Raw genomic sequence first — 12,519 nt, 5'->3', positions numbered from 1 at the left:
GTTTTTTTCTTGATTGGCAATATAACACTGAAAGTTTTCTGCTTTCCACAGGGTTTGAAATAGAATTACATGATCTATTATCTGTTGTTCAAACCGGACCGGTATTCTGTCTGCTCTTCTGTGAGTATATTGTGGTTATCTAAGTTGTTATCTGAGTTGTTATTAGTTACGAGATGTACGATGCTATAATTTTATATATAAAATTGTCTTATTATTATTAAGAGCCAATAATAACATAGTAGGTGACCATTTAGTAGTCTTATAAATGCAGAATAAAGCTGTCGTTGAGGCTGGTGGTACATACCTTCAGTCTTTTATATGTTCTCCCCCATAGGACTGTGACAGAGAGGATGTATGAGGTGGTTTGGGGTTCAGCAGCAAGGCTTTGGTTCGGGTTTGTGTCTTGCCAGCTTGATTGAGCTCCTCCAGGAGGTGACAAAGGTGATGGATGCAGTTACACATGGATATTGTCTACTTGTATATTGGTAGAGTGTTTGACAAAGTCCCACATGAGAGGCTCATACAGAATATTAACATGCTTGAGAACTGTGGGGAATTGTCCTGGCTGCCGGGGACACAAACTGGGAGAAATGTCTTGGCTGGCGGGTGGCGAATCTGTGAAATTATTGTCATAGACGGCTGAGGAAGACACTTCATTGGATATATTTAAAATGCAGGTCGATATGTTCCTGATTAGGAAGAGCGTCAACGTTTACTGGGATAATGGGGTAGAGAGGAATTGAAGAGCAAATTCACTGAGCCGAATGGCTTAATTCTGCTACTAGGTCTTATGTTTTAGGGAGCAGCTGGAGTATTGTGTTCACTTCTGATTGTCCAGCTCTTGGAAGGATTGGAGAGGGTGCAGAACAGGTTCTTCAGGGTGTTGCCTGGGTTCGGTGGCATGTGCTACAAGTAGAAGTTTGATAAACTTGATTTGTTTATTCTGGAGTTAGATTAGAAATCTGACTGAGGTGTACAAGTTTGAGAGATAAGAGTTTGTGTCGACAGCCTGTATTTTGTTTGTTATTTTTTACATGTGACTGGTGTCCAATACGAGAGGGTATTTGGTTAAGGTGAGATGGTGTAAATTTACAGCAATTGTGGGTAGTTTTTTAACAGAGTTCTGGGTGCTTGGAATTTACTGTCTGGGTCAACATGGCTTTGTGAAGGGAAGGTCGTGCCTCACGAGGCTAATTGAGTTTTTTGAAGAGGTAACAAACAGCAATTGATGAAGGTACGGTAGTAGATGTGGTCCACATGGATTTTAGCAAGGCATTTGACAAAGTCCCTCATGAGAGACTCATCCAGAAAGTCATGAGGCACGGGACAGGTGGAACCTTGGCTGTTTGGATAAATAATTGGCTTACAGGATGAATGCAGAGAGTCGTAGTGGAAGGAAAGTATTCTGCCTGGAGGTCGGTGACTAGTGGCGTACCGCAGTGACCTGTCCTGGGACCCCTGCTATTTGTGATTTTTATAAATGACCTGGATGTAGAGGTGGAAGAATGGGTGAGTGAATTTGTGGATGACATGGTACATACCTTGTCATCTTGTCGAAGGTGCAGATTTGGGCAGAAAAGTGGCAGATGGGGTTCAATCCGGATAAGTGTGAGGTGATGCATTTTGGAAGTACAAACCAGAATGCTGACTACAATCTTTGGTTACCTAAGAGTGTGGATGAACAGAGGGACCTTTGGGTTCAAATCCATACATCCCCTAAGGTCGCTGCACGGGTTGAAAGGCTAGTTAAGAACTCCTATGGGATGTTAGGCTTCATTAATTGGGGTGGGGGATTGAGTTCAAGAGTAGAGAAGCCAAGTTGCAAATGTACAAATCTCTGGTGAGTCCGCACTTAGAGTATTGTGTTCAATTCCGGTCACCTCATTATAGGAAGGATGTGGAAGCTATGGAGAGGGTGCAGAGGAGATTTACCAGGATGTTGCCTGGTTTGGAGAACAAGTCATGTGAAGCAAGGTTAGCAGAGCTGGGACTTTTCTCTTTGGAGCGTAGAAGGATGAGAGGGCACTTGATAGAGGTGTAAAGAATTATGAGAGGCAGAGATAGGGTGGATTGCTGGAGCCTGTTCCCCAGGCACCAATGGTGAATAATAAAAGAAAGGATACCAAAGTATATTTTTTTTCTTTCCCGGATATATAAAGAGTGAAAAAAGGGAGAGGGTCGATATCGGACAACTAGAAACTGCTGTTGTAGTTGCAGTAACGGGTGAAAAGGAAATGCCAGACAAACTCTGTCCAAGGCACTGGCAGAGTTCCAAAAGGTAAAGAGCATCAGCGATCAGAATTGTGTATAGTGCTATTACAAAGGAAAAGGGGCTTGAAAGATGAAAGTTCTGAAGATAGAAAAGTCACCTGGACTGGGTCATACAGTGTATCAGGAGCCTGCCTAGGGTGTGTTGGGATTCCCAGAGCATTAGGACCTGGAGTGAAGGCTTCAGCAGAACCAACAGCTGGATTAATAGAAAAATATATTGTAGAATATTCAGGCTGCAAAGAGAGATTCGTTGAATTGTTACTTGAATCCAGAGATCTGCGAATGATTAATGGCGAATTCTGATTCCCAGGCTTTGCCAAGTCACAGACTAACACTTGAGATGCGGTTTGAACTGTGCATTTCATCACTCACCTATCATTCTGAGTGGGTAATTCCGATAAACCTTGGCCGATGTTCATGTATTCCTGTGGATCAGGACCTGTTTAAATATGAAAAAAAAACATGGAAACAGAGCTAAAATAATTAAAATAACTAAAATGTTTATCTCAATGTGCCTTTGTGTTCAGAGCGTGGTTTTAACATACCGAGTTCCTGTATTTCCCTCAGTATTCTGTCCAACTTCGGTAACTCAGTCCTCCACATCAGAAAGGATTCCCACATCGCCCTCCGGGCCCGGGAGCCTTTGCCATTCACCAGACTGAGGAAGAGTCTGGAACTCTCTGCCCGGTTTCCCTTCTCTGTCAGCTCAGTGACTTTCTAGAAAAGGAAACAATGGACTTATTGTGGAGCAGACAGACAGACATGGAGAATGTGCAGGAAAGTATCTGTTCATGGCCCCAGTAGCTTCAGAACAGATGCAGTCACTGGGCTGCTGCCTCATCCTCCCTGGGTTCAGTCATTAACAGAGAAACAGTCACTGAAGGAAATTCTAAATCAATAGTGTGTAAGAATAAGGATTTACTGGCACCCTGCAGTAGATGCAATGTGATTAATTTCCTTGATCTGTCAATGTGCAGCATTACATCAACAAGATGTGACAACAAGAACGGGAGAGAGGGGAGAGAGAGAGCAAAAACAAATGGATGGCGGGCATCACTGAATTGTGGCTGACAAAAGTTTATAGTTGGGTGCTTAAATCCAAGGATAAATATTGAATCGAAAGGATACGCAGGTAGTTGAAAGTGTTGGGTCGAAGCTGCTGTCATTAAAAAATGAAAAGTCCTGAGAAAGAGGTGATGTCGGATCAGACGATGTGGATGTTAAGGAACTGCGTAGGTAAAATGACCCTGACGGAAATTATATACAGGCGTGTTAACAGTAGCCAGGATGTTGGCTACAAATTACAACAGGGGAGAGAAGAGTCATTCAAAAAAGTCAATGCTAAAATTGTCACGGGGAGTTTCAATATGCAGATAGCTTTGGAATATCAGGTCGGTGCTGAATCCCAAGTGAGGGAATTTGTAGAATGCCTATGAGATGGCTTTTGAGAGAAGCCTATGATTGAGCCCAATATAGGAAAGGCGGATCTGGATTATGTGTTGTGAATTGAACCAGATTTGATTAGCAAGCTTCAGCTGAATAAACCCTTAAGAGGCAGTGATCATAAAATAGCAAAACTCAGCCAGCAGGTTGAAAGGGAGAAAGTAAATTTAGAGGGATCAGTGCGACACGAGAATAAAGGAATTACCTCGGCATGAGAGAGGAGCTGGGCAATAATAAATTCGGAAGTGACAATAACAGGGACAATGGCAGAGCAGGAAAGGCTGAAGTTTCTCGGAGGACAAATGATCACAAAGATGAAGAATTATTCTAAAGGGAGGATGATCAACCGTGGCTGACGAGGTAGTCAAAGCAGCACAAAAGCAAAGGTGAGGGCAAGATTTGTCTGACTGCCAGGAAGCACAGAATGGGAACAAATAGGGCTTTCTCTGGTCGAATGTTGGTGACCAGTGGTGTTCTGCAGTGGTTGGTTTTGGGACAGTTTCTTTTTCCGTTATGTCAATGATTTGTAGGCTTTATGGCCGTTATTGTAGGCATTACGAAGATATGGGGAGGGAGGGGAAGTGTTGAGGAAGCAGGGATTTCGCGGGAGGACATGGACCTATGAAGAAATGGACACATCAGTGGCAATTGGAATGTAGTATAGTGAGGTACATGGCCATATAGTTTAGCAGAAATAATGAAGACGTAGACTATTTTTGAATCTGGGAGAAAATTCAGAAATCGGATTTGTAAAGAGTCTCTGGAGACCTGGTGCATGATTCCGTGCAGTTTGAGTCGGTGTTAGGAAAGGCAAATACAATGCTAGCATTCACTTCGAGAGGATCAGAATATAAGAACAAGCACTGGCCAGACCGCACTCGCATATTTTGATCCCCTGATCAGAGAAAATATGTGATGGCATTGTGAAAAATCCAGAGAGGAATCTAAACGAACAGAACCAGTGATATTAAACCAGATTTTGATGGGAATGGATCCTGGATGCACTGGTAATAGCCGGAGTGTGAGAGGATGAGGGGGAATCTAATTGTAACCTGTGGAATATCGGAAGACATTGAGAGGATGTGGAGATGATGTTTCTAAGTGGGGGAGTCCAGAACCAGACGGAACAGCCTCAGATTAGAGGGACGTCCATTTGGAACAGAAATGAGGATATTATTTAGCCGAGGAGTAGTGAATCTGCAGAATCCATTGGAACTGACAGCTGCGGAGACCAGGTCATTGGGTATATTTGAAACAGAGGTTGGTATCTTCTTGACTCGTCAGGTCAGCAAAGTTCACTGGAGGAAGGCAGGAGAATGGGGTTGAGAGAGATAGTAAATCATCCATGATGTAATGGCGGAACAGAATCGATGGGCCTAATGGCCAATTGTGCTCTGATGACTTATGGTCTCATCATGTGTAAAGACAAAAGAAGATTAAGAAATGTCAGTGCGGCTATCTTATAATGGAGATGGTTACTGCCTGGCACTGGTACCGTGAAATGGTAATGACTTCCTGAATGCAGGCATGGGCTTCCTGATTAACTGAGGAATTATGAGTTAAACATTGAATAGTCTTCAAGCAACATACATCTATGATGGAATTAAGGTAACTGAATATGGATGGGCTTAGGACCTTGCTCTGAGAAATAAGAGAGGCAGCATTTAAGGGTGAGCACAACATTGTGGGCCGAAGGGCCTGTACTGTGCTGTACTGAAATAAATCAGCATAATTCCCTGATGGCCCACTGCACTGTAAAATAATCCTTCAGTTTCACTGCTACCAGGTTTGAAGAGTTACAGTTGTGAAAGAAATTTAACCAGTAAATCAGACGTCTCCAGATGATAAATTTATCGATCAGCATCATATTTATAGATTTCCTCTTGCCTTTGGATAATGCCTGTGTGATTGATTACAGACAGCGCCAATGAATCCCAAAAAGAACAGAGTTACTCACGGGTGTAACACAGTTGGTTTTCTAATACCACTCATGGCTGAATAGGTCATATCTAGGACAAGACAATCACTGTTTATGAGCTCCAAGGAGAGTGACCTGAAATGGTGTGTCCCTGTCTCTCTTTAGTCAGATATTCAGCAAGTTAGCAGATTTTAGTTTGTTTGCCCCTTCCCTTTCAGGAAATCCTATTGATCTTCTTCCCTTTCAGGACAACCTGTTGATTTTTTGGGATCATGGGATACCAGCAAGTCACCAGATTTATTTTATGTTTTGTGCTTTCTTCTGTTCTTTCAGATCAAACTATTGATGTTTGTGGTCATAAGATATCAGCTTTGTGCGTGATCTTTTACATCCAATCAATCTCAGAGATTGTCGAGGAAGTTACCAGGAAAGTTGATGAAGGCAAGGTTGTGGATATTGTCTACATGGACTTCAGCGCGGTATTTGACAAGGTCCCGTATAGGAGGTCGGTCTAGAAGATTCAGTTGCTTAGCATTCAAGGTAAAGTTAGACACTAACTTTTTTGAAAGAATCCGGAGTGTCACTATAGACTGTTGCATTTCTGATTGGCGCCTGTATCTCGTGCAGTGTCACGGGGATCGGTGCTGTGCCTGTTGTTGTTTGTCATCTATATCAATGATCTGGATGAAATTACGGTTAACAGCATCAGCAAATTTGCTGATGACTCCAACATTGGGAAGGCACAGTGGACAAAGAGGAAGAGTACAAGAGCTTGCAGTGAGATCTGGACCAACCGGAGAATGGGTTTAAAAAGGGCCGATGCAATTTAATACAGACAGGTACAAGATGTAGCACTTTGGATGGACCAATCAGGGTAGATCATACTGAGAGACCGGTAGAACAAGGTGATCTGGGAATGCAGGTACATAAGCCATTGAAAGTGGCAGCAAATGTTGCTAGGCTCTGAAAGAAAGTTTCTTAGCGGACTAACCCTGGTAAATGAAAATATCGTGTCCAATATGATGTTGTATAAGACGTAGGAGAGGCCTAATTTGGATATTATGTGCAGTTCTGCACACCTACCTGCAGGAGAGATGGAAATAAGTTTGAAAGAGTACAGAAAAAACATTACAAGGATGTTACCTGGACTGGAAGACCTAAGTTATAAGAAAAGAGTGAACTGATTAGGACTTTATTCATTGGAACATGAAAGACTGAGCGGAGATTTGATAGAAGTGTACACAATTACATTGGGATATAGGTAGGATAAATGCAAGCAGGCATTTTGTACTGAGGTAAAGAGGTTATCACTAAAGGGTGAAAGGTGAAAAGTTCAAAGGGTACAAAGGTGAAACCGGTTTACTCAGAGGGTGGTGAGAGTGCAAAACTAGCTAGCAGGGCAAGTAGTGCAAGTTGTGAAGAGAATTCTGAATAGATGCTTGCGTAATGAGTGTATAGAGCGCCATGGCCCGGTGCAGGTCAATGGGAATAAGTAGATTCTGTAGTCTGGCATGGAATAGATGGGCCAAAAGGCCTGTTTCTGTACTGTACTTTGCTGCGACTATGACAAGTCAGCCACACATTGTTTGGGAACTCACGGAGCCAGGACAAGCTGTGGTTAGCTGGTTTCCCTCCCTCAGGTACCGCAGTGAAGCCGGTTGGCCCATTTGACAGTTTAATACTCATCCTGGATTAATGAGATGAGGTGAAGCTACCCGACGGTTCAGCCAAGATTTGAAATGTTTCACACCGAATGCCTTTTGGAAGTCCTGATATGCAGCCACTGCTCTTATTTCACACTGATAAATACAGCAGGTGATACAGGAAAAGGTGATGCTAAACCTGCAGTTCCCAGTGCTCCCCACCTTAAAAACTGAAACCAGATCTGCGAGAGGCAAGTCAGAGATCAAAGTCTCCATTCCCAAGTCGATCTCCTAAAACATGCAGGAGATAAATGTTGATCACTATTCCCTCTGATACCAGCAGATCAGTGACAATACACGAACTACACTCACCTCATTTTCTTCTCTACTGAAATGTCCCTCCTTTGTCAACATCCAACCCAGTCTCTCAACCTTTTCTTCAATTGCTTGTTTGAGTCTGTCCCTGTAGAACTTTGTCAGTTGGTACAGTCGATATTCCTCCCCTTCTGCCAGGAGTTCAGAGATTGTAAACTCTGGCTCTGTGAATACAAAAAGGAAAATGTAGGCTTGAACTCAGATATCCCTCGTCTCCACCGCTCTCACCCAACTCGACAAAAAAAAACCGTGTCTTGAACCTGCCTCCAGATACAAAATAGGATTAATTCTCCATCTCCAACACCATCACACTGAGCACGGAGTCCCCCTACGGCTGTGTGCACAGACCACTGCTGTTCACTCTGCTGACCCACGACTGTGCTGCAACACACAGCAAGAACGACGAGTCAGCTTACAGAGAGGAGGTGCAGCAGCTAACGGACTGGTGCAGAGCCAGCAGCCTGTCTCTGAATGTGAACAAAACAAATTTCTTGGTGTTCATCTAGCGGAGAATCTCACCTGGTCCCTCAACACCAGCTCCATAGCAAAGAAAGCCCAGCAGCGTCTCCGCTTTCTGCGAAGGCTGAGGAAAGTCCATCTCCCACATCCCATCCTCATAACATTCTACAGGGGTTGTATTGAGAGCATCCTGAGCAGCTGCACCACTGCCTGGTTCGGAAATTGCACCGTCTCAGATCGCAAGACCCTGCAGCGGATAGTGAGGTCAGCTGAGATGATCATCGGGGTCTCTCTTCCCGCCATCATGGACATTTACACCACACGCTGCATCCGTAAAGCCAGCAGCATTATAAAGGATCCATGCACCCCTCAAACAATCTCTTGTCCCTCCTGCCGTCTGGGAAAAGGCTCCAAAGCATTCGGGATCTCACCGACAGACTATGAGACAGTTTCTTCCCCCAAGCTATCAGACTCCTCAATACCCAGAGCCTGGCATGACACCTTACTGCCCGATTGTCACGTATATTATTTATTGTAATGTCTGCACTGTTTTGTGCACTTTATGCCGTCCTAGATTGGTGTGTAGTTTAGTGTAGTTGTTGTGTGTTTTTCTTCTTTTCCTCTGTTGTGTTTTTTACGTAGTTCAGTCTAGTTTTTGTAACGTGTCATGTAACACCGTGGTCCTGAAAAACGACTCATTTTTACTATGTACGGTATCAGCAGTAATGGTCAAAATGGCAATAAAAAAGTGACTTGACTTGACTTGAATCTAACACTTGCCTTAAAGCCTAACCAACAATGCTCTAGGCATTACGTAATAGAAGGACCACATTTAATATAAACCAGTCCATCCCCCATCCGACCCATTCACCTGTTTAAATTTGGATGGGCATAAATGTTGGGATGGTTGGTAATATTTGCTTCCCCGAGATACTCTCTCCATCCTGGCGAATACATTTCCCCTGATACACATCCCGGAAACACTCTCCTCATCTGGACAGCTGCATTTCCTCCAATTCACATCCTGGAAATCCTCAGAGCAGGTAGTACATTTCCTGTAGTGGGGTAACAGCTACCCAGTGCACCACATGTACCACACCCACTCATTTTCGCTCTCCTCTGACCAACCCTCCAACAGGGCTCCACCCTGCCGCACTCTGTGAGCACGTCACCTTCATATTTCACTCACCCGATCCTTCTTTGGGACTTGGCAGTTCTGTGTTCAATGAGCTTCCGAGCTGACAGACAGTCCCCTCATTTGTGCCGGTTCCAGGGTCGTGATCGGTGTCTCTGACGTCACTGTCTCTGGGCTGACAGACAGTCACCTCACTTGTGCCGGTTCCAGGGTTCGGATCAGTGTCTCTGACGTCACTGTCTCTGGGCTGAATTTTCTCCTCCTTCTCTGCGGCCGGACCGGATTCCATTGGGACACCGCTCTCATTCTGACCCTGCGTTGGTACCTTGCATCCCGTGTCCCGATCATCTTCCCTCGATGATCCGCCTGGTAAAATCCTCTTCAATACGTTCCATACTAGTTTCAATTTTCCACATGAAATAAGTGATGAATTGCAGGTTATACAAGTGTGATTTAGATCTGAGCAAAACTGATTCAGATTGCAAAGGAGCCGAGACTCTGGCTGACCAGATTTGGAATGGAACTGAGCTGGTTAATGTGAACCGTACATCCTGTCAGGTGACCATCCCGATAAGCCGGTGACCGGACACATTTACTCCCAGTAAAATAGCACAATCGGCACAGTAATACTAATCACAGCAGTTGAACGCACGGATGACCACGGGATCATAATGCACCGGTGTCCGGTGATACTGGGAAATATCACTGTGATCATCTTCCACAAGCCAAAATCTCCCTCGGTCACTAACTGTCCAGTAGTCCGTGTCACACAAAGACCAGCAACGGGATTACACATGGTTCAGTCTGCTGGATCACACATTCTCCACTTGCTTTGTCACACGAGGGGCTGGAGACTGGACAAGGGGACTGGAGTTGCTTTCTCCAGTTCCTTTGGTCACAGTCTGACCATTCCCTTGAGACGCACTTCCTCCGGTCCCCTGGGTCGCAGGCTGATCATTTCCTTGCGATCTATGCTGACCTCTCCCCTGGTTCCCATCTTGTCCCCCACCCGCAGATCATCATGTAACAACTATGCAGTTCATTGGCAAAGTCTTGGTTATAGAGCTTTGTGTGTAGTTGCAGTTGCTAATCTATAGGATGGAGGTGATGAAGCTGGAAAGTGTGAAGTGAAGAATGAACACTACGGTACTGGGCTAGGGTGTTGTTTTTTGTGTTATATGGTTGGGCTGGGACAGCTTGCCCTGGAGCTCAGGAGCTTGAAGGGTGATCTTACACACACACACACACACACACACACACACACACATACAGTAATCAGGGGTGCAGATAGGGTAGATGGTCACAGTCTTTTTGCCCGGGTAAGGGAGTCTGAGACTCGAGGACAGAGATTTAAAAGGGACCAAAGGGGCATTTTTCCACGTGGTGGCTGATGGGTATAAAGTACATGCATCCGGAGGAGGCCGCAAACACAAATAAAATTACAAAATTGAGAGCATCTGGGCAGGGAAAATGGGAGAGGAAGTTTACGAGGGAAGTTTGGGAAAACTGCAGGAAAATGGGACATTTAGATCAGCTTGAATTATCTGGGCCGAAGGACCTGTTTCCAGGCTGGAGCATCGTTTCTATTCCACCTGGAATCTCAGATTTGAGCACAATCACAATGTCTACAGGTGACAGAGACATTTGGTCATTGGTTGTGCCGGGTTTCCCAGCCAAGATCCTGGGAATTTAAATTCAGGTAGAAGATCATATCAAGAGGGAAATATTTAGAAACTCAGGTTCACCATTTCTCCACAGCCCAGACATTCACTGGGGTGTTAAAACTTCGAAGCAGATCACAAATGTATCTACAATGAGCTGCCTCCTGATCCTCAGCCATTCCCAGCACCGGCAATGATCTCCGCTCCGCTACAGAAAACAGATTTCGGTGACACCCCTCCTCCTTTGCGTAGCAGGCAAGAAAAACCAGGGGGGAGTTGGTAGCTTTCCCTCCAAAACCTGAAATGCTGTGTTATCATAGAATCTCTGAAATCCCGGAAATGCTCCTGTCATCTGCTTCTGAATTTTATAAATGAAAGTTGAAGATGTCTTGCATATCAGGGCCTGTCTGGAGGTGAAATGGACCCTGACCCTGAACATTCACATAAACCACAAGTTCGTTGTCACATTCCTGTCTGTGTTTCACTCATGACCACCTGGTTCAGGAGTCCCTGCTCCCTTCACTCAGCTGAAGGTTTGTGTGGTGAGCGGAGTGATTCGATCATTACTGGTGTCAGGTCCCTGCGCTGGAACTGTTGGGTTGATCAATTACTCAAGGCCGCTTTACCAGTGGGATAAATGACACTGCTGGATGAAACTTTTCTATGCACTGTTAACACCTCTGTCTGTTCTTTCATCTGAACTATTGTGTACAAACGCGATAAAAGTTTAATTCAAAGACCCCTGTGATCATACCTTTGTCCATTCTGATTCTGACTGACGATTGTTGATTGGCGTCGTCTTGTTCACACTCTGCAGGACAGCTCCACGGCTGGTGATGCTCTAAATTTCACAACAAGCAGACAGTGAGTCAGAGAGTACGACTGCTTTGCAAATATGACAGTATTTCTATCCCTTGTAGCATTTGGCATGGGGACCAAACATTCCCTGTTAGTAACCACTTCCACACCATATCTGCCCACTGATACCTGGCGCATCTGCTGACAGAGTCACAGAGCAATAAAATGCAAATTCAGAGCGTTCAGCCCAACGAGACAATGCCAACCACAGTGCCCACTGAGATGGTCACAATTTCCTGTGATGGGGCCATCTCCCTTCTGGCCTCTTCACTCCATCTACACACCCCAACTGCTGCCATGTGACACCTTGTCAAATGCTTTGCTGAAGGCCCTTGCGCAACATCCATGGGAGCATAACTTTGAATTTCCACCTCTGCTTAATGTCACCTTCACAGGTTTTGACAATGTAATTAGCAGAAATGTACTTGATGAGGCCAAGGTATGTCAAGGTAAATTATGGGTTGCCATGTGCTAGTTAGGACTGAATAAAAGTCAGTGTTGGGATATTTTCCTTTATAAATGATCTGTTCTCAGCAGAGGCCGAAGCGATGATATATTCGAGGGTAAGTATATCACTGCAGATTGCAATCGCCAATGGGATCAAGGGCATGTTGCTGCAGTTCATGGTAATTCCACATTTCTATAATCACTGCAACACGACACACGTGGGGCTTCTTATAAAGGGAGGAAATTGTCAACGCATTTTAAGCTGATTATAACGTAACAAGGAAACATCAGAACTAATCAAAAGCTACT

At 44.6% G+C, this 12,519-nt stretch overlaps 1 protein-coding gene across 1 annotated transcript in view; it reads right to left on the bottom strand.

Annotated features, from left to right (window-relative positions):
• Positions 1-2,888, bottom strand: part of LOC132389546 (NACHT, LRR and PYD domains-containing protein 3-like) — a 35,263-nt gene extending 32,375 nt beyond the window's left edge. The window contains exons 1-2 of the mRNA XM_059962017.1: positions 2,817-2,888; positions 2,644-2,710 (exon numbers count right to left, since the gene is read on the bottom strand). Of these exons, the coding sequence (XP_059818000.1) occupies positions 2,644-2,650 (7 nt within the window). The 5' untranslated portion in view covers positions 2,651-2,710; positions 2,817-2,888. The remainder of the gene's footprint in view (positions 1-2,643; positions 2,711-2,816) is intronic.
• Between the last annotated feature and the right edge of the window lie 9,631 nt (positions 2,889-12,519).

Source organism: Hypanus sabinus, unplaced genomic scaffold (assembly GCF_030144855.1).
Source record: "Hypanus sabinus isolate sHypSab1 unplaced genomic scaffold, sHypSab1.hap1 scaffold_597, whole genome shotgun sequence".
Lineage (NCBI taxonomy): Eukaryota > Metazoa > Chordata > Chondrichthyes > Myliobatiformes > Dasyatidae > Hypanus > Hypanus sabinus.
The sequence above is the reverse complement of the archived record's forward strand: the minus strand, read 5'-3'. Positions and strand labels throughout refer to the sequence as shown.